Below are 22,057 nucleotides of genomic sequence, written 5' to 3'. Positions count from 1 at the left end.
AGAAAAAAAATCACCTTAGTTATAGCACAAAGGCACAGAGTGCAGCCTAGGACACAGCCATGAAAGAAAGCTGCTTGATCGAATGCTCCACAAGCAGGTCACTCATCTCAGATTATGTGATAATGCAAAAACCGGTAATAAAACCAAACTCTAATATGTCTTTGCTAAGAGATTAACATTAAATGCCAAAGGAAGAAAGGAATACAACTGAGGATGTTCTAGAAACTTTCTGACAAAACATCTATGCCTTCTCTGTCTGAAATAAAAACTACAAAATACTATTCGTTACCCATTATACATGACTAAGTTTGACCAGTATTTTGGTAAACATAAAAGAATATGTCATGCAATTTAAGGTACCAAATTCAGACACAATTCAGAATGGCAAAGGGAAAAGGAATGAGTAGAAAACCAGACTATATATTTTAAGGAGAAAAACTGTAGCAAAAAATGAAAATCAACAACCTAAACAAGAACCTAAAAATGTTCAGTAGAAAATTAGGACAGCAGGGGAAAAAAGAAGAAAAAGAACCTAAAAATGGTTTGCTGACTTGCTGAAGAACCCTATGCCATGTTTATTCATTCGTTCGTTCGTTCGTTCGTTCGTTCATTCATTCATTCATTCATTCACTCACTTATTTTTTCGAGACAGGGTCATTCATTCATTCACTCACTTATTTTTTTGAGACAGGGTCTCATTCTGTCGCCCAGGCTGGAGTGCAGGGGTGCAATCATGGCTCACTGCAGCCCTGACCTTTTGGGCTCAAGTGATCCTCCCACCTAATCCTCCCAAGGAACCGGGACTACTGCGCATACCACTATGCCTGGGTAATTTATTGTATTTTTTGTAGAGATAGGGTTTTGCTGTATAGCCCAGGCTAGTCTTTAAACTCTTGAGCTCAAGCGATTCGCCCGCCTGGGCCTCCCAAAGTGCTGGGATTATAGCCATTGTGTCCAGCCTATCCTTTTTTGTTTGTTTGTTTGTTTTTGAGACGTGGGCTTGCTCTGTCACCCAGACTGGAGTGCAGTGGTGCAATCTTGGCTCACAGCAAACTCCGCCTCCCAGGTTCAAGCGATTCTCTTGCCTCAGCCTCCCGAGGCTGGGACTACAGGCCCACGCCACAACACCTGGCTAATGTTTGCATTTTTAGTAGATATGGGGGTTTCACCATGTTGGCCAGGCTGGTCTCGAACTCCTGACTTCAAGTGATCCGCCCACCTTGGCATCCCAAAGAGTTGGTGTGGGGAAAGGAAAGAGAGATCAGACTGTTACTGTGTCTATGTAGAAAGAAGTAGACATAAGAGACTCCATTTTGTTCTGTACTAAGAAAAATTCTCCTGCCTTGAGATGCTGTTAATCTGTAACCCTACCCCCAACCCTGTGCTTGCAGAGACATGTGCCATGTTTACTCAAGGTTTAATGGCTATGCAGGATATGCTTTGTTAAACAAGTGCTTGAAGGCAGTATGCTTGTTAAAAGTCATCACCATTCTCTAATCTCAAGTACCCAGGGACACAAACACTGGGAAGGCCGCAGGGACCTCTGCCTAGGAAAGCCAGGTATCGTCCAGGGTTTCGCCCTATGTGATAGTCTGAGATATGGCCTCGTGGGAAGGGAAAGGGGAAAGACCTGACCATCCCCCAGCCCCAGCCCGACACCCGTAAAGGGTCTGTGCTGAGGAGGATTAGTAAAAGAGGAAGGCCTCTTTGCAGTTGAGATAAGAGGAAGGCATCTGTCTCCTGCTGGTCCCTGGGCAATGGAATGTCTCAGTGTAAAACCCGATTGAATGTTCTATTTACTGAGATAGAAGAAAACCCGCCTTAGGGCTGGAGGTGAGACATGCTGGTGGCAGTACTGCTCGTTAATGCACCAAGATGCTTATGTAAGTGCGCATCAAAGCACAGCACCCTTTCTTAACCTTATTTATAACACAGAGACATTTGTTCACATGTTTTCCTGCTGACCCTCTCCTCACTATTACCCTATTGTCCTGCCACATCCCCCTTTCTGAGATGGTAAAGATAATGATCAATAAATACCGAGAGAACTCAGTCTCTCCTCCCACCTGACGAGAGAAACGCCCACAGGTGTGGAGGGGCAGGCCCCTTTCAGTTGGGATTATAGGCGTGAACCACTGTGCCTGACCACATCCTGCCCTTTTAAAGGGTATGGATTAAAGGGGTTTGGAGTTTGTAGCAAGAAAATGAATCACCTGAACAGATGAAATTAAATTTTATTTAAGGCTCTGATTCAGTGGCTGTGATCAGACTAGTTTACAAATTTTACCTTAACTGCAAAACCAGTGCTATTGCTTTTGTACCTAATAATTACTAGAAATAAGTTTTTTCTTTTTTTCTGGTAAGCACTTATTGTTTGATTCTCATCCTTGGGTTTGAACCCTCATGCAAGAAATTTCTTATAAGATGGAAAAGAGAAATGAAAGTAGGCATGTGGAAGGTGTGTAAGTGTGGTAGTAGACCAAACCTCAAACCTAGTGACCAAACAAAGAGAGAGCAGTGGAAGTTCAGAATTTTCTACTTCCATGCCATCTCTGTTTGGGCATGCACACTATGGAATTTTTTAGCAGTCACCACTTGTATGCTTGCTACATACCAGAAATATAGCTGCTGTACAACAGCACTCTGGATCTTCATAACAATTTATGTTACAGGTGAAGAGCTGTTGATGCCCAGGGTGGTTAAGTAACTCATTCCAAGTTAACCAACTAATCAGCAGCAGAGCCGGGATCTAAACCCAGTTCTCATTCTAGGCCTCTGCTCAGTCCACTCCATGATGCTGCCTCTCACTAGGAGGGACTTGCAGGTTATCAAAGACACCAAAGGCAGTGAAAAGGCACATACAAAGAAAATGAAATAAGCCAAGGACTCGTCAGGATGTCTACAATACTGTCTGTCTGGTGATTGAGGCTCCCTATTTTAAACAGTTTAATGTCATTTCCTACCTGCAACAGCTCTGCAGCAGCATCTGCAAGACCAAACTCTCTCAGCACTCGAATCTGAATTTCATAGCTGACGGTGGCGCCTTCCCCACAGTTCAGGGCGTAGGCCCTCTGCACCTGCTCCGTGTGCCGCAGTTCCTGCAGTCGTCTGACCATGTCTTTCATAATGAGGAGACGAGGAACTGGAAGGAGAAAAACAGTGGGCAAGCAAAATTCCTGAGCTACACAAAAGATGACCCCGTGAGCCCAAGGGAAAAAAGCATGTATTTCATACCAGAATCTTATATGTTTTTTAGACAGTATTTTAATTTCCTGGGGACATACTCATTTATATATCTCTAATTAGTTTTCAAGGTTTTAAAATTTCACTATGCTCAAAAGGCTCTTGATCATACTGAACAGCCTGAGTTGTATTATTTTAGTTTACAGTTCAAATACATTTTTACTTGCATGCATTCTCATCTGAATCTCAGGATATTTCAGAAGTCTTTAAATATATTCATTCTATTATTAAAATAATTTTTTGAGTCCTGACTATGCACCAGGGATTGGACTTGGTTATTAGGGTGTACAGAATGAAACACATGATTCCTCTTCTCAAAAGTTTCTGGCTTAGTGATATGAACTAAACCAGAAGTAAACAAATACAATATAAGGTCATAAATGCTCCTGGAGAGAAATATGTAAAGGACACTGAGAGACTGGGAGGAAGGGGCACAGCAGCCAAATTGGGGACAGACAAGAAAGACGTCAAGGTGTACACAGAGCAGATTCTTGAAGAATGAAGGGAAACCAGATGGGCAAAAAAAGCTTTCTGAGCAGAAGGACTGGGTGTGTGTAAAACATGCTGAGACAGCCTGGCAGAAGTGGTTCGCATGGCCAGCAGAACTCAGGGTTCAGAGCTATAAGCAGGAAGAGTGTGAAGAGAGGAGGCAGAAAGATGGCTACTGGCAGATCATGGATAAAGAATTTAAACTGTACCCTGTGCACAACAGGCAGTCACTTTTGCAGGAAGATGACAGGATCAGAGCTGTGAACAAGTGCACTCTGATGTTAATGTAAAATGAGCAGGCATGCTGTGACTGGAAGGCTAAATCAAGCTTGCTGTCTGCCTTTGTAAATAAAGTTTTACTGGAATGTAACTTACCCATTCATTTAGGTACTGTCTATGGCTGTTGTATGGGAGGTGAGTAGACAGAGGCAACAGACTGTATGGCTTACAGAGCCTGAAGTATTTACTATCTGGCCCTTTCTGAAAAAAGTATGCCAGCTGACCAGCCGGCGTAAAAGACAGAATTTTGAGTAAGATGAGAGGTGGGAACACTGGTTAGAAACCTGAACTAGGGGCCGGGCGCGGTGGCTCAAGCCTGTAATCCCAGCACTTTGGGAGGCCGAGACGGGTGGATCACGAGGTCAGGAGATCGAGACCATCCTGGCTAACCCCGTGAAACCCCGTCTCTACTAAAAAATACAAAAAACTAGCCAGGCGAGGTGGCGGGCGCCTGTAGTCCCAGCTACTCCGGAGGCTGAGGCAGGAGAATGGCGTAAACCTGGGAGGCGGAGCTTGCAGTGAGCTGAGATCCGGCCACTGCACTCCAGCCCGGGCTACAGAGTGAGACTCCGTCTCAAAAAAAAAAAAAAAAAAAAAAAAAAAAAAAAAAGAAACCTGAACTAGGGCTGTAGCTGTAGGGCTGGAGAGGGGATGGAGTCTATGAATATTTATGAGAGAAACTGACTAGAGCAGTGATTGTTATTTTTTTAGGGATAAAAGGAACTAGCATTTACTGAGTGCTTACTTTGTGCCAGGCAAACTCCTGTGCATATTATTCATGGTGCTTCATTAAATCCTCACAATTCTAGAAAGGAGGTATGAGCCCCAATTCATGGATGAGGAAATTAATATTCAGGAAAGAAAATATTAATACCATGTCCAAAGTCATACAAAGTAACAGAGCCAGTATATGAGCCCTCTAATCCTCTGCAACAAGCTATCTATCCTTTCACGAATGTGGTAGGCAGGGAAGTAAGCACAGCCAGGATGCTACCAGAACAGGGCCATATCTCATTAGCTAAACAATAGAGAGACAAGCCTTATTTTTCTGAGCATATTTACTTGAGAATGTCTAGACTTTTGAGATTAAGTTCTAAGATTAAATTATGCTGATTTTCAACTGCAGTAACTCAAGCCTAAAAAGCCAGGCTAATTAGCAAAGCTTCAAAATCTGCATAAATCAGCTAAAGAAATAGTTCTCTTCATGCTTTTAACTAATGTATATTTCAAGTAAATATGCAGTGGCCAAATTTGATAAGGTAACAACTGAAGAAAGTCATTAGCCCCAGAAAAAAATACATGTATTCAATTAAAAGTTCTGTCACTATGTCTTTTATGCATCTTTAATTACAATAGACATCTATAAGCAGAAATAAATATTGTGATAGTGTGCTGGTTTTTATTTTGAATCTTGCAATGACAATTAGCAAGAGTTACAAGTTCCTGACCACCAGATCACTGTTGCTTTTTTTAGACTTCTTTGGTTAAAGTAAACATTTATTGATGCTCAAACGTTTTTGGACTTGACAGTTATACTCTGATTGATGGCCAATTCCCCTAAAGTCATAAGACATAAACCTGTGCTACAGTAAACTTCCCAGAGCAGAGCTTGGGAAATTGGATCTCTAGGAAACCCACAGTGATCACATTTTGGAAGGCCACAGACTCAAAGGTATAATAGGCTAGAAAGGCCACAGACTCAAAGGTATAATAGTGCATTTAACCCTCCCAAAGGGTCTTATAACCTGAGAAATACCCTATAGTGATAAAAAAACAAAAACAAAAAAACCCCACAAACTTAATTCCTCTAAACCAGTGGTTCTCAAAATGGGTGACTTTGTCCCACAAGGCACAACTGGCAATGTCTAGAAACATAAAAATGTTTCCAAAAGGTTTTCGCAGAGGTGTGCATGCATGCACATATGTGCTCCTAGCATTTAGTGAGTACAGGCCAGGGATGCAGCTGACCACCCTACAAAGCACAGGACAGCTCTCCATTAACAGAATAATCCAGCCGCACATGTCAGTAAGACCAAGGCTGAGAAACTCAAGGGTAAACTGACAAACTCTATACACTTAGTAATACAAAACAAAATATAAAGCAAAAGTTTTGGCTTAAAAGTATTTATTCTTTAAGGTGAACAAGGCATAAAGGGTATTGAAATGTGGAGAGAATTAGCATATACAGAGGGGTTCAAACATCAGCAATTTCAAAAAATAATAAGATTATTCATTTAAATATAAACACCCAATATACTGCCTTACCTGGAATTTCGTTGGCTACAACTGAAGGAGGGCTTGACTGGTTGCTGCTGATCTGCTGGTGGCTGATCATGTGACAACACTGAGGCACGGCATTATTGACCATGTAGAGCGTGTCTGGCACATTGGACATCCTAACCATTCGCAAGCGTACAAGATCCGTTTGTTCCACCATCATCTCATCCAGCACTGACTGAAATAATCATTCAGTGTTAACAAAACCAGTCAACCTCCCTCTGTTAAATCACATTTGAAGGAAGATTATTACTTTCATCAAATAAAAAGGGAATTAATTTATTTCTATTTTATAAATGTTAATATTAGTGGTGAAACAAAGTTCCCCTACATCTTTAACTTTTAACGACTCTTTCAGCACCATCTTTGAAAAGATATAACCATCTTTTGAAAAGTCTGCTTTTAATTAGAAGTATTTGAAATGTGAAGGAAGGATATAAAATTAATCAGAAATAAATTACACATAATATTATAATAAAGAAAACAATGTATACATGCACTAAATAACAGAGCCAACAAAGTGCTCGAAATACAAATACTGAAGATTGATAATCAGGGCCAGGCGTGGTGACTCACGCTTGTAATCCCAGCACTTTGGGAGGCTCAGGTGGGTAGATCACTTGAGGTCAGGAGTTCAAGACCAGTCTGGCCAACAAGGTGAAACTCCATCTCCACGAAACATGTAAAAATTAGCCGGATTTGGTGGCGGGTGCCTATCATCCCAGCTACTCAAGAGGCTGAGGCAGGAGAACTGCTTGAACTTGGGAGGAGAAGGATGAAGTAAGCCGAGATCTCACCACTGCACTCCAGCCTGGGTGACAAGAGTGAAACTCCGTCTTTAAAAAAAAAAAAAAAAAAAAAAAAAAGATTGATAATCAATTGAAGAGACCTATAAACAAACCAATTTTTCTTTTTTGAAGAAAAAGAAAAATGTTGCCTGGGCTGGAGTGCAGTGGCGCCATTATGGCTCATTGCAGTCCTGACCTCCCAGGCTCAAGAAACCCTCCCACTTCAAGTCTCTTGAGTAGCTGGGACCCCAACAGCACACCACCACACCTGGCTAATTTTTATTTATTTATTTTTATTTTTTGTAGAGACAGGGTCTCACTAGGTTGCCCAGGCTGGTTTTGAACTCCTGGACTCAAGTGATCTTCCTGCTTCAGCCTCCCAAAGTGCTGAGATTACAGGTGTAAGCCACCATACCTGGTCTAAAAATGAGAAACATTATGAGGCAACTTGATTGTATACTCATTGAGTATACACACTGTTTGGTCTGTTAAATTTATTTCAGAAAGCTTAATAGTGATTTCTTACTTTCAAAGACTATCAGTTCCTCAAAAGGCCACTCAGTTTTGTTTTTTTTTTGAAGACTGGTTCTTACTCTGTCGCCCAGGTTGGAGTGCAGTGGCCTAATCACAGCTCACTGTGCAGCCTTTGCCTCCCAGGCTCAGGTGATTCTCTGAAATGAGCCTCCTGAGTAGCAGAAATCAGGGTGCACACCACCACAACTGGCTAAATTTTTCCTTTTAGTGTTTGGTAGAGATGGGGTTTTACCATGTTGCCCAGGATGGACACCTGAAAGTTCTTATGGCTGAACATCTAATAAAAATTAGATGTTTCATTTTCACATTATCATATTTTCTCAGACAGTTTTTCATGTTACAATATACATAATGCCAACTAGTTACTTAAAAGGCCTGAATTTTTTTCTTACTTTGTGCATTTATTCTAAAACTAAACATAATTCCCAACGGTCAGCTATTACAGAAATATGTTACAAGAGGTCGTGGCATTCCTTTAATTTACAAAGGAAGTCAAAGAGTGGGCAATCTTCTTTCAGAACATTTCCCCCATCCTCAAGATCACAAAATAGTGACAACCATTTTCAGCAAGTGGTAACAATTTGCAAGGCAATTAAGTTAACAATTTGCAAGGCAACTAAAATGAGAAAAATATAAAATGCATTTTAACATAACCTAAGTTTTAAAAACATGCTTAATTAAAATTAAACATTTCAGAAAACTATTCTGTTGAGTAGTCAAACTAGAACTTACTTTCATTTTCCCTATTGTTGAAAATATAGGCTATTTCCAAATATTTAAGTAATACTACAATGAATCACTTTGTGCATATGGTTTGTAATAAAGTAGTCTACTATCTTCAAATGGTTTTCATTACCTTTGCTTCTTCCACATAGGGAGAGAAGAGTCGAGGACGAACATAGATGCCAGCATTTTTTTGCCGCAACCAGGCATTTGACTTTCCGCCTTCTGTTGTAGGAAGCATATCTGATGGAGGAGTACTAATCAAGCCTCTTTTCATCTAAAAAGAAAATTTTTTTAGATAGCAATCTGTGTAGTACTACAATACTACAAAGATAAATAAAAATATTTATAACTGTAAATACAAATATGCAACTTTATCATTTAAATAAAAATTTAGAAATGTATATGAAATTTAGAAATGTATATGAAATTTAGAAATACCTCAAATTTTTTTTTTTTTGGAGACGGAGTCTCATTCTGTCGCCCAGGTTGGAGTGCAGTGGCATGATCTCGGCTCACTGCAACCTCCATCTCCCGGATTCAAGTGATTCTCCTGCCTCAGCCTCTCGAGTAGCTGGGATTACAGGTGCGCACCACCACGCCTGGCTAATTTTTTGTATTTTTAGTAGAGACGGGGTTTCACCATGTTGGTCAGGCTGGTCTTGAACTCCTGACCTCGTGATCTGCCCGCCTCGGCCTCCCAAAGTGCTGGGATTACAGGCATGAGCCACCGCACCCGGCAAAATACCTCAAATTTTTAATAATATTTAAAAGATTTGCAATAAAAAGATACCATAATTTCCCATTTTACTCTAAATAGAGGAATATTTTTAAAAACGAGACACATTAATTAAAATGTAGTAAGTTGGACTAAAGATCAGAACTCTTAATGAAAACCAATTTTTTTTTCTTTACTCATCTAGGAACAAATTCATTTCCCACCCAACTCCCCAAGACAAAACGAGAACACTGACATGGGCCTACATCTACAGTACAAGGATACAGGAAGGCTAGTACAGCACTTAGCAACACAGGCTCTGGGGAAGGCAGATGTAGTTCAAACTTCAACTCCTGCATTTAATAGCCATGTGACCATGGACATCTCCTTTACCTGGGCTTCACTTTAAGGGGCTCCTGTATGGCCCTGAAGGCGAGGCAGTGCGTAGCTAAGTGAATGAGGTATCCCCGTTGTTTCCTGACTGATGCCAGGAGCATCTGTATCAAGTACCTTCAGTTCCTAAGGTGGTGTGAGGGTTAAATGAAGGCAACGCAGATGAAAGCACTTGGCACAGTGCTTAGCACACACTAAGAGAGCATGAAAGTTAACAGCCATTATTAGCAAACCTGTGTTGGGGACTTATGATGTGTTAGCCACGGAACTAAGAGCAGAGGTATATATTTCGTAACCAAAGTTCTAAAATACTTTTCTAAACTACATACAGGGTTCAATTTGATTTGAGTACCAGGTTATAAACAAAACCAAAAGTTGTTTCTCCAATATTACTCTCGTTAAATATAATCAACAGCTGCATTAGTTAAAATCACTTTTAACTAGTAAAATACAGCATCATCTAGTATCTAGAAAATAGAGAAAAAAAAAGTCAATACTTTTATTACAACTGTAATGTTGATATATTTCCTTCTAGTCTTTTCTTTTTTCTTTTTATTTTTTTGAGACAGGGTCTCACTCTGATGCCCAGGCTGGAGGGCAGTGGCGAGATCTCAGCTCACTGCAACCTCTGCCTCCTGGGCTCAAGCAATTCTCTCATCTCGGCTTCTCAAGTAGCTGGGACTACAGATGCATGCCACCATGCCTGGCTAATTTTTGTATTTTTCGGTAGAGACAGTGTTTCACCATGTTGGCCAGGCTGGTCTCGAACTCCTGAACTCAAGTGATCTGCCTGTCTTGGCCTCTGAAAGTGCTGGGATTACAGGCACCTGGCAGAGTCTTTACCAAACAAGTTTTACATAGTTGAATTTGAGAATACATAAAAATACATACTTTGCATCATCCTTTTTTTCTCCTTCTTTTTTTTTTTTTTTTTTGAGACGGAGTCTCGCTCTGTCGCCCAGGCTGGAGTGCAATGGCCGGATCTCAGCTCACTACAAGCTCCGCCTCCCGGGTTTACGCCATTCTCCTGCCTCAGCCTCCCGAGTAGCTGGGACTACAGGCGCCTGCCACCTCGCCCGGCTAGTTTTTTGTATTTTTTAGTAGAGAGGGGGTTTCACCGTGTTAGCCAGGATGGTCTCCATCTCCTGACCTCATGATCCGCCCGTCTCGGCCTCCCAAAGTGCTGGGATTACAGGCTTGAGCCACCGCGCCTGGACTCCTTCTTTTGTTTGATAGAGTCTTGCTCTGTCACCCAGGCTGGAGTGCAGTGGCACAATCTTGGCTTGCCTCTGGGTTCAAGCAATTCTTGTGCCTCAGCCTCCTGAGCAGCTGGGATTAACGGAGTGTGCCACCATGCCCGGCTAATTTTTGTATTTTTTAGTACAGACAGGGTTTCACTATGATGGCCAGGTTGGTCTTGAACTCCTGACCTCAGGTGATCCATCCACCTTGGTCTTCCAAAGTGCTGGGATTAAAGGTGTGAGCCATCGCGCCCGGCCACTATACAGTCTTTATAACAACTGTTCAGGGGAGCAAAATATTCTGCTGTGTAGTGGTAGTATAACTACTACCTCAACAGGTGAAAAAATGGTAACTGTTTTATTTTGCTTTCTCTGGTGTGTGTGTGTAATTAGTGAGACTGAATTTTTTTTTTTTCTAATCAGAATCCACAAATATTTTTTTAAATTTTATTTTAATTTATTTTTACTACTGCTCCTTGTGGAAGCAGGGTTACCCCATAGGCAGTATGCCCAGAGTAGCCCATAAATACTTCTTGAAAACAATACTGTTTTCTTCTAGTTCTTTCATGTTTCAATTTAGTATTTAATTTTTCAATCTAACAAGGATTAATTTTATGTGCCAGTGAAACAACAGTTTAACTTTCAATGAATTTCTTCTTCTGTTAATCAGTTAATCTAGCACCACACTGACTTGTGATAGTTCGTTTATTATTATGTTTTCTGTTTTTTTTTTTTTTTTTTTTTTCCTTTTCTTCCTTCAGTCAGGGTCTCATTCTGTTGGCTGATTATGGCTCATGGCAGCCTTAACCTCCTGGGCTCAAGTGATTCTCCTGCTCAGCCTCCCAAGTAGCTGGGACTACAGGCACACACCACCGCACCTGGCTAATTTCTGTGAAATTTTTTTTGTAGAGATGGGGTCTTGCCATGTTGCCCAGGCTGATGTTGAACTCCTGGGCTCAAGTGATCTGTCCGCCTTGGCCTCCCAGAGTGCTGGGATTAAAAGCAAGTGCTACTCTGCCCATCCAGTTTAATTCTTACATTAACTAAGACTTTTTTCTCGACAATTTTGTCTGCTATGCTAGAATCACAGATAAAATATTAACATTTTAAAATGTTTTACGTTTTAGATGCTATCCCTTCTTATGTCCTTTTAAAGGAAGTTATAAAAATTTCTCATGAGTTGTTTTTCCAGATGACTTTTATAATGTTCCTGTGCAGTTTTAAAAAAACCCGTTATGACGTTTATAAGCACTACATTAAGTCGGTAAGTCAATGTGTTAAGAACTAATATTTATAAAATTTATTTTTCCCATCCACAAATTCGGGCAATTCTATTAATTTTTTTTTTTTTTTTGAGATGGAGTCTCGGTCTGTCACCCAGGCTGGAGTGTAGCGGCTCGATCTCGGCTCACTGCAACCTCCACCTCTCGGGTTCAAGAAATTCCCCTGCCTCAGTCTCCCAAGTAGCTGGGATTATAGGCATACACCACCACGCCTGGCTAATTTTTGTATGTTTAGTAGAGATGGGGTTCCACCATGTTGGTGAGGCTGATCTCAAACTCCTGACCTCAGGTGATTCACCCGCCTTGGCCTCCCAAAGTGCTGGGATTACAGGAGTGAGCCACTACACCCAGCCAATTCTATTAATTTTTTAAAAATTCACTGTTTAAAAATTATGAAAGTAATAAGATGAGCTGTATTAATTTTCAGGTCCATCCATTCTTTTTCTATTGAGCCAATCCCTCTACTCCACTGCTCTCTGATTCATTGCTGTTCTTGAAGACCCTCCAAAGGTAATTTCTACCTTTTCCTTTTTGAATAAGGGTCTACTTGATCTACACTTAAATGACGGAATTAACTCTACTAGAAATAATGCGCTTGCATGAGTAAGACCTATTTACCCACTTGATTCTCATTCGCCGAACATTTTAACTGTACTATGTGACAGACACAGGGGACACAACATCGCACACAACAGACATCTGTCTGTCCTCAGAGAATTACAGCTTCACAATACTGTGTTAGTACTAGAAATTATTTACAATGAATAAAAACATACGCCTGGCATTTTTCTTTTCATGAAAGGAATACATGGAGAAAAATACTTACTGCATCACTTAAGACTTCACTGCTTATAGGTAAGATGTGTTCAATTCGCACAAAAGGTAAGAGAGAAGAAAGGATCTCTCTGAGCTCTTCCATGTCCAGGTCCCGTCTTTTTACACCTCTTTTGTTCACACTATGGGCAGTGCCACTCAGTAAGTTTGGCTCTACAAGACAGAAAATGAAAAGTTTCCAACCAAATCCAAATGTTCTGAGACAGGTTTGCTTTGTTCTCTAGCACATATACCAACAGTACCACTCTATAGACTTACGTGCCTCTGCTTTAAAAAGGGTTATAAATCAATTATTTTTCTTTCATAAGATGTTTAATAGGGATGTTCTTGGATAAAGAAAAAGCATGGTATCAACAGTACAATAAAATTATTTTATCACTGCTCTGCAATAAATAAAGGATTCCTTTCTATAGCCTAACTCAAAAGAGAAAAGATGACAATCTACTAAAATCTAATTTTATCAAGGGCTTTTTAAAAAGCTTTCTTACTTTTGTGACCAGTTTTTAGTAGTATAAGGTCACTGAAGGGCACATGCCATTTCCGGTCACTGTAGGTTATCAGCATGCTCACTAGCCTACATATGTGTAACAGTAATTTAACAATGTGTTAATCACCTGGCGTTTGAAGCGGCAAAGCCGAATGTGCTTTATTTAGTTTTAAGATTCTTATGAAAATCTCCCAAATTTCCATAATATGGGAATATTACTGCATAAAAGTAGACCCTTTGATCTTTGACATGTAATATATGTCCACAGTCCAGGGCAGAGAATGATTGCTTCACTGGGCATTAGTGAACGACGATCTGAAATACGTATGCTTATGATATTGAGGTGGGAAGAAAAAATTACATAATTTGGAAATCTTTAATCATGTCTTTAGGGGTCTGTAATTTTTTTCTTAAAAAAATTAACACAGAATAAGATAACACAGAATAAGATCTTTATCATTCATAAATATAACTTGGATTTTTTTCAAATATTCTACAAGAAAACTGATATCTTCCTTAATTCGTGTGTGTGTGTGTGTGTGTGTGAGAGAGAGAGAGACAGAGAGAGAGAGATTGTTTTTGAGAAGCTAAGTTTTGTGGATTCATTCAGAATAAAATTGTTAACTGTGTAGAAAAGAATTGTTTTTTTTTTTTCCCTTGCCTAGCTATGATTTAGTTTCATACTTATTTAAGGCATTTTGCTTTTCAAAATATGGTTTTTTTCTTAAAGTAGTGACATCCATTTTCATATAAAATCTTACACGAAACCCCCAAATATGTGACAGGTAAGGGCAGAATCCTTCTGTATAAAACTGACTGAAACAAAGCTATGGCCTGGCTCACCTTGCTTCCTTCTCATCCCTAACCCAGTTTGGAAACTACCTTTTATTTATTTTTTTATTATTATTTTTTAAGACGGAGTCTTGCTCTGTTGCCCAGGCTAGAAGGCAGTGGCATGATCTCGGCTCACTGCAACCTCCACCTCCTGGGTTCAAGCGATTCTCCTGCCTCAGCCTCCTGAGTAGCTGGGATTACAGGCGCTCGCCACCACACCCAGCTAATTTTTGTATTTGTAGTAGAGACGGGGTTTCACCACGTTGGCTAGGCTGGTCTGGAACATCTGACCTCATGATCCACCTACCTTGGCCTCCTAAAGTGCTGGGATTACATGCATGAGCCACCATGCCTTGCCTAGAAACTATTTTTCTAAGGAAAATTTTAACCCTTAAGGATGCTTGTTATCTGCCCCAAATAAATGAAATTTCATCACCACCAACTTTACATCAATGAACAAGCTTATGGGCTATAACATTTACACAGAGTTATATACAATCGGTTCTTGTTATCTTGAGTAGTTATAAAGTCAACACAAACAATGAATCAGTGAATACTGAGCTCTTGTTCATAGGGAAAACACAGAGTTAGGTTCCAGTGAGCCTCTGGGCACAACATTTTTGTCAAATGATTAAGGCAGAACCTTGTTTTATGTGTTTCTGTTTAAAGACTATTTAATGTATGTGGCTGATTCATTAACACTAACCTCATGACCAACAGCACTGTAACTCACGCCTGAATGAAGCTCATCTAACCCATGTATTGTCTCTGTAAGGCACACCACAGCCTTCTTGTTCTCAGGAACACTAGACAGCACTTCATACTACACCTGGGGGCCATCTTAAACAGTGAGATCACGAAAACACAAAAATGTAAAACGTGGCACTTGGTAACATCTGAAACAAGAAGGCAGAGTGCCTCTGTCTTGTTAGAACTCAGCTGGGAATGTGCTTGTTGGGAGATCAAGCTTTTTGCTACTTCATGCATGTCCAGGAATGACCATGAAAGTACCACCAGTACTTTATTTTGGGGTTACAAATAAATTTTAGTGACTAGGTAAGTTGACAAATATAAAAGCCACGAATGAGAACTAATTGTATACTGGCATTTAAAATTCTTTCTAAATCAATTGTAATGGTTTTCATATTTAAAAAAATTCATAACTTGCTGGGCATGGTGGATCATCTGAGGTCAGGAGTTTGAGAACAGCCTGGCCAACATGGCGAAACTCTGTCTCTACTAAAAATAACGAAAATTAGCCGTGCGTGGTGGCATGTGCCTATAATCCCAGCTACTCAAGAGGCTGAGGCAGGAGAATAGCTTGAACCTGGGAGGCAGAGGTTGCAGTGAGCCAAGATTGCGCCACTGTACTCCAGCCTGGGAGACAGAGCAAGCCTCCGTCTCCAAAAAAAAAATTCATAACTTTGCTGCTCTCTGAAATACAATTTTAAAAATAAAAATTAAAAAAAAAATCAAATCTGAGAATTGCTAAAGGTTTTTGCCAGCCACAGAAAAGAATTGGAGAAATAAAATAGAAGGACTGCTTTTGTTCCCTAGAGCTTGGATAGTAGCATATTAAAGAAACACCATAAAAAGGCTTAAAGGCAGGTTTAGCACAACATTTTTTATATTTAAAAATTTGACAAAACAACTCTATAAATGTACTAAAATCCACTGACTTGAACACTTTAAACCAGTGAACTTTTAAGATATGTAAATTATATCTAAATAAAGCTATCGAAAGGTGACAGAAAAGGGAAATCTGTATTTAATTTTTCTAATTAAAAATTTTAAATTTAGGTTCAGTACATAAAGGAACACAATGATGTTTGAGGGAAGAACAGGTGGGTGGACTAACCCTAGACACAAACAAAAGACTGCTGTAGAATCATAAATTTCCAAAGTTGAAAGCCCAGCCTCCGACATATGATGCTTCCTTCTCTTCTGCAGTGACCCCACTGGGAGGTCATTCAGAAGTATTATTTGTTTCTCTTTTACCTTCCACAACATTTCTCTTTTTTTGAGACAAAATTTTGCTCATTGCTCAGGCTGGAGTGCAATGGCGCAATCTCGGCTCACCATAACCTCCGCCCCACGGGTTCAAGTGATTCTCCTGCCTCAGCTTCCCAGGTAGCAGGGATTATAGGCATGCACCACCACGCCTGGCTAATTTTTTTTACTTTTAGTAGAGACGGGGTTTCTCTATGTCGGTCAGGCTGGTCTCGAACTTCCAACCTCAGGTGATCCACCCGCCTCGGCCTCCCAAAGTGCTGGGATGACAGGCGTTGAGCCACTGCGCCTGGCCTACTTTTTTTTTTTTTTTTTTTTTTTGAGACGGAGTCTCGCTCTGTCACCCAGGCTGGAGTGCAGTGGCGCGATCTTGGCTCCCTGCAAGCTCCGCCTCGCGGGTTCACGCCATTCTCCTGCCTCAGCCTCCAGAGTAGCTGGGACTACAGGTGCCCGCCACCGCGCCCAGCTAAGTTTTTGTATTTTTAGTAGAGACAGGGTTTCACTGTGGTCTCGATCTCCTGACCTCGTGATCTGCCTGCCTCGGTCTCCCAAAGTGCTGGGATTACAGGCGTGAGCCACCGCGCCCGGCCTACTTTCTACAACATTTAAAAATAAACAATGAACGCTTTTTCATTTGTACTCTTTTTTTTTTTTTTGAGTCTCGCTCTGTCACCCATGTGGAGTGCAGTAGTGCAATCTCAGCTCACTGCAACCTCTGCCTCCCAGGTTCAAGTGATTCTCACGCCTCAGTCTTCGAGTAGCTGGGAGTACAGGCATGTGCCACCACTTCCCACTAATTTTTGTATTTTTAGTACAGGTGGGATTCTGCCATGTTGGCCAGGCTAGTCTCAGACTCCTGACCTCAGGTCAGCCTGTACTCGTATTTTTAAATTGAGGTTAAAATTCACATAACACAAAATTTATTTAAAACATTTTAAAGCGTACCATTCAGTGGCTCTTACTATACTCTTATTGTTGTGTAACCATCAACACTAATTCCACATTTTCATCATTATGCTTTTGTAACACTTTAGTCATTATATGAAATTATATTAAATTTTTCATTCTAATACTTCCATGAATCAGTCAACATGTTTTATTAAGCACCTAAGAACATAATAATAAAAAGTATCCTTTTAAAGCTGCAAAATAAGACTTTCTGATATATTTTATTTATTTATTTATTTATTTATTTATTTATTTATTTATTTATTTATTTTGAGACGGAGTCTTGCTCTGTCGCCCAGGCTGGAGTGCAGTGGCCGGATCTCAGCTCACTGCAAGCTCCGCCTCCCGGGTTTACGCCATTCTCCTGCCTCAGCCTCCCAAGTAGCTGGGACTACAGGCGCCCGCCACCACGCCCGGCTAATTTTTTGTATTTTTAGTAGAGATGGGGTTTCACTATGTTAGCCAGGATGGTCTCGATCTCCTGACCTTGTGATCCGCCCGTCTTGGCCTCCCAAAGTGCTGGGATCACAGGCTTGAGCCACCTCGCCTGGCCTGATATATTTATTTTAATAAACTATACCCTGTCCACTAAAGGATTTTGCTGATGGTAAAGACTTCCATTTTCACCAGGCAACAGTGTCAGTTTTCAAGACTGATGTGCGGCATGCATTTCTGTAAGCTGGGAATGTTAAGAACCACCAAAAATTTACACAAGGTAACTAGCGCAAGCTAATTTTCTGAGCTTACCTCTATCTGCTATTCTTTTCATCAACTGATGCTCTCCCCATTTAATCAGATATTTAAGGATATCTTGTTCACTTGCCTGTAATAAAAAATGGTTTATATTTATTTTAGTGAAATTAGATAAGTGGTTAATTTCATTAAGGACTTTTCGTAAGTGGGAAATACAGCACGCAACTTACCATGTTTCACTCTTTCCATTGGCTGAAGTTTTAGTGTTAAATCTGTGGTCCATCGACAGGAAATACACAAGACTGTATTACATATATTTTATCCAGTAACCTCACTCTTGGCTCCAACTAATTTTTAAATTTCATTTCTATCTTCTTTTTCTGTAATCTGCTCCCTTCCTATTTTATTTTTTCATTTTAATTTTTCCTTTTGAGATGGAGTTGCACTCTATTGCCCAGGCTGGAGTGCAACAGTGCCATCATGGGTCTCTGCAGCCTCAGCCTCCTGGGCTCAAGGGATTCTCCCCATCTCAGCCTCCTGAGCAGCTGGGACTACAGGTGTGTGCCACCACACCCAGTTAATTTCTTTTTTTTTTTTTTGAGATGGAGTCTCGTGCTGTTGCCCAGGCTGGAGTGCAGTGGCGTGATCTTGGCTCAATGCAAGCACCGCCTCCTGGGTTCACGCTATTCTCCTGTCTCAGTCTCCCGGGTACCTGGGACTACAGGCACCTGCCACAATGCCTGGTTTTTGTATTTTTAGTAGAGATGGGGTTTCACCTTGTTAGCCAGGATGCTCTCGATCTCCTGACCTTGTGATCCACCCAACTCAGCCTCCCAAGTGGCTAATTTTTAAAAAATTTTTTGTAGAGATGGGGTCCTACCTGTTGCCGAGGCTGGTCTCACACTCCTGGGCTCAAGCAACCCACTTCCTATTTTAAATTTATTTTATCTTACTATGTGGTTTCTATAAAGCTGCCTTAAATTCTCTTTTGGAAGAAAACACAGATAAGTAAATGAAAGTATAAGTATAGGGTATAGGCAGAGTAACTACTAACTCCTGGAGGGACAGGAAAAACAAGTCAGTCAACTTGTTTTTGCAAAAGAAACTAAAATCTCTACAAGGTATTTTACTGGTTGGTGAAGCACAATCTGTGAAATGGCAATGTATCCCTCATTTCTTTGTATTTTATTTAAAATCTTAGAGCAAATCTAGGCTGCTCTCCATTTTTTTTTTTAAATACTTTCTAAGAAGGAATGCAAAGCTCCTAAAGCAATAATCTAAGAAAACTAACAACTTCTAACACAAACATAAAGCATCCAGTTTTGATCAGGACAATGAGACGAGGTTAATGAACAAAGATTCTCCATAAATCAAGCCCAAGTATGACATCTGTACTGCAATCAAAGCAACAAAGGAAAAGCACAGATGCTGAGTGTATTATTTAACTCTCCACTGCATTTCTGACTAAAACGGTAGCATTTTATCATTTTTCTAGTACAAATACAAAGAAATAGGAAGTGGCTCAATGGGTTTATGTCTTTAATAGCATTAAAACAGTTGTACAGTTTTTAGCATAAAATTCATACAGCCAATGGAAAAAAATTAAGCTTGAATATACTTTGCCTGCAAGTATTTTCTGTAATATATAAAATCTATTATTAATTTAAATTTCCAAATTAAATTGACATTTAAGTCAAGAACACAAGAATCTGCTAAAAACTACTTCTGCTTAAAAACAAGTAGTTGAAAACATTACCATGCTTTGGAAGAATACATGCGCTGAGTTTTGATAACCATCTGAGCAGATCAGAAAGTGAATACTATTTTTACTTTGTGCTGCTGAAGCTACTGTCTACAGTCTAAGTATGGGATGCTCCACCAAAAGTAAGAAACCACCATACACAAGCTACATTAATAGAAGTCAAGAAAATCACTGTTGGGATGTGCTTCTGACCTTGCCTACTGCCCCAATCTCTCTTTGGTGCATCTGGCTGGGACCTGGGCTTGTTCAGTGTTGAGTCATGGCAGCAGGGTAATGAAGAGCTAGTGAGACAGAAGGCTTTTGTTGTACAACTGTGAAGGGGGCAGTTCCTGTGTGGTTTGATCACAGCCTGTTTCTCTTCCCCTGTCCTACCCTACATGGAAGAGTAATAGAGCATAGATGGATTTTTTTTGGTGCACATATGAATGACAATGGGTTTGAGAGGTGTTTAAATGATTACCTGTAGGTAGTCAGACTGGATAGCAGTAAGCAGATGGTCTTTGCTGAGTTCATAAAAAACATCCGAAGTCATGACCTGGGAAAATTCCTCACAGAGGAAATGTAAAGCTTGTCGGTGCACCCATTTAGAGCCATATGGATGAGAACTCCACTTGAGGATGGCAATTAAGGTATCTAATGAGATGCTCTCAGCAATGATATCCTCACAGCCTAAAAGAGAAGGCAAATACTTCTTGAGATTAATCATAAATATTACTTATTGAACATTAGTGTGCTAGGCACTATATTTAAAAGTCACAACAGCAAAAAAGAACTCAAGGAGATAAATAAAATCTCATGAAAATCACCAAAACTTGGTGGGATGGGTTAACAATAGACTATGGCATCTATAGAAAATCTGCTGCCTTACAGAGATGGATCTAGAGAAAAAGGCAGAGAATCGTCCCAAGTTCAAGATAATAAACATCTATGTGCAAATCCAACAATGTGAGTAAGACAGTATAGAGGAAGACATTGGACCAAAGGGGAAAGAAGAGTAGGCAAAAAGGCTGCAGTGGTGGAAACTGGCTAGAGGAAGGATGTGGATGACACCTGACTGATGAGAGAACGCACACCTCAGAATAAGGTAGGTGGGCTGCCGGCTATGCAGACATCCACTCTTTGTATGAAAACATAGCACCTTGCATTGTTGACAGTTTAATCCTTCAGAAAACAGACAAAATACATCTGAGCTTAGTTCTGGCAAACCTGAAAAAGGAAGTGAAAAGGACCAGGATCCTGGAGAAAGCAACTATGGCATTTCAAGAACTCAAGGAAGAAAGGAAAACCTAAGGAGACTCAACTCTCCTCCTCAGGAAAGATCATTTCAAAACATAAAGATAAAATATAAGTAAAAATCTGAGTGACAAAGATTATGGGAGTGAAAATGCCTAAAGTTGAACAGAAGTTTTTCATTAAGCTTACTATAAAACAAAAAACAATCCTGATAATGTGAAAACAAACAAACAAACAAAAACAGGCGTTTAAACACCACCACCAGGCCGGGCGCACTGGCTCACGCTTGTAATCTGAGCACTCTGGGAGGCCAAGGCAGGCAGATCACCTAAGGTCAGGAGTTCAAGATCAGTCTGGCCAACATGGTGAAACCCAGTCTCTACTAAAAATACAAAAATTAGTTAGGCATCCTGTAATCCCAGCTACTAGGGAGGCTGAGGCAGGAGAATCGCTTGAACTCGAGAGGTGGAGGTTGCAGTGAGCTGAAATCGTGCCACTACACTCCAGCCTGGGAGACAAAGCAAGACTCTGTCTCAAAATTAAATTAAATTAAATTAAACAAACACCACCAAAAATATGGATACACAGAAAGGGCATAAGTGAACTCCAGAGACTTCTAAAGTTCAAAGCTATTTGTGAAACCATAAAAGGTGTAAAGATAAAGGGAGTAAATCCCACTTTGAAGTGACAGAAGATAATGAGTAGCAATATGGAGTCTACAAAAAGTAATCCCTCATTCCCTTTTCTGATATGGTACCAGATGAGAAGAAATATCATAGATAACTGCATAACTTGATTTCCACAAAGCATTTAGAAAATATTTCATGATGCTGCTAAACTGTAAGCACCACAAGATAGGGACTGCTATCTTCAATGTATTCCTAGCACTTGTGCTAAATAAAAACGCGTTGAATGTACAAATTAGATCTTTGCAGATAAGATGAAGAGACAGGGGATGGGATGACAGGGCAGTGGTTAACAGAACCATTCATAAATAGCACTGATTAACTTGATGCATGGAGTGGGAAGTTGGTTTTTGCCATGTTTATCAAGAACTTTGGGCCGGGTGCAGTGGCTCGCGCCTGTAATCCCAGCACTTTGGGAGGCTGAGGCGGGTGGATCACCTGAGGTCAGGAGTTTGAGATCAGCTTGGCCAACATGGCAAAAACCCATCTCTACTAAAAATACAAAAATCAGCTGGGTATGGTGGCATGTACCTGTAATCCCAGCTACTCAGGAGGCTGAGGCAGGAGAATTGCTTGAACCCAGGAAGTGGAGGTTGCAGTGA

General features: G+C 40.4%; 2 protein-coding genes across 5 annotated transcripts in view; both read right to left on the bottom strand.

Moving 5' to 3' along the window:
• The window catches only part of LGMN (legumain), a 1,022,235-nt gene that overhangs the window by 540,992 nt on the left and 459,186 nt on the right, over nucleotides 1-22,057 (bottom strand). The gene's annotated exons all lie outside the window — the stretch shown is intronic.
• Nucleotides 1-22,057, bottom strand: part of BTBD7 (BTB domain containing 7) — a 106,464-nt gene that overhangs the window by 8,960 nt on the left and 75,447 nt on the right. For all 4 annotated transcript variants that reach the window (XM_050799012.1, XM_050799011.1, XM_050799014.1 and 1 more), the window contains 6 exons: nucleotides 19,997-20,205; nucleotides 17,829-17,904; nucleotides 12,795-12,955; nucleotides 8,467-8,610; nucleotides 6,277-6,466; nucleotides 2,964-3,142 (listed from right to left, as the gene is read on the bottom strand). In XM_050799012.1, the coding sequence (XP_050654969.1) occupies nucleotides 2,964-3,142; nucleotides 6,277-6,466; nucleotides 8,467-8,610; nucleotides 12,795-12,955; nucleotides 17,829-17,904; nucleotides 19,997-20,205 (959 nt within the window). The remainder of the gene's footprint in view (nucleotides 1-2,963; nucleotides 3,143-6,276; nucleotides 6,467-8,466; nucleotides 8,611-12,794; nucleotides 12,956-17,828; nucleotides 17,905-19,996; nucleotides 20,206-22,057) is intronic.

The sequence above is a fragment of the Macaca thibetana genome, chromosome 7 (genome assembly GCF_024542745.1).
Source record: "Macaca thibetana thibetana isolate TM-01 chromosome 7, ASM2454274v1, whole genome shotgun sequence".
Lineage (NCBI taxonomy): Eukaryota > Metazoa > Chordata > Mammalia > Primates > Cercopithecidae > Macaca > Macaca thibetana.
This window is presented reverse-complemented; position numbering and strand designations above follow the sequence as displayed.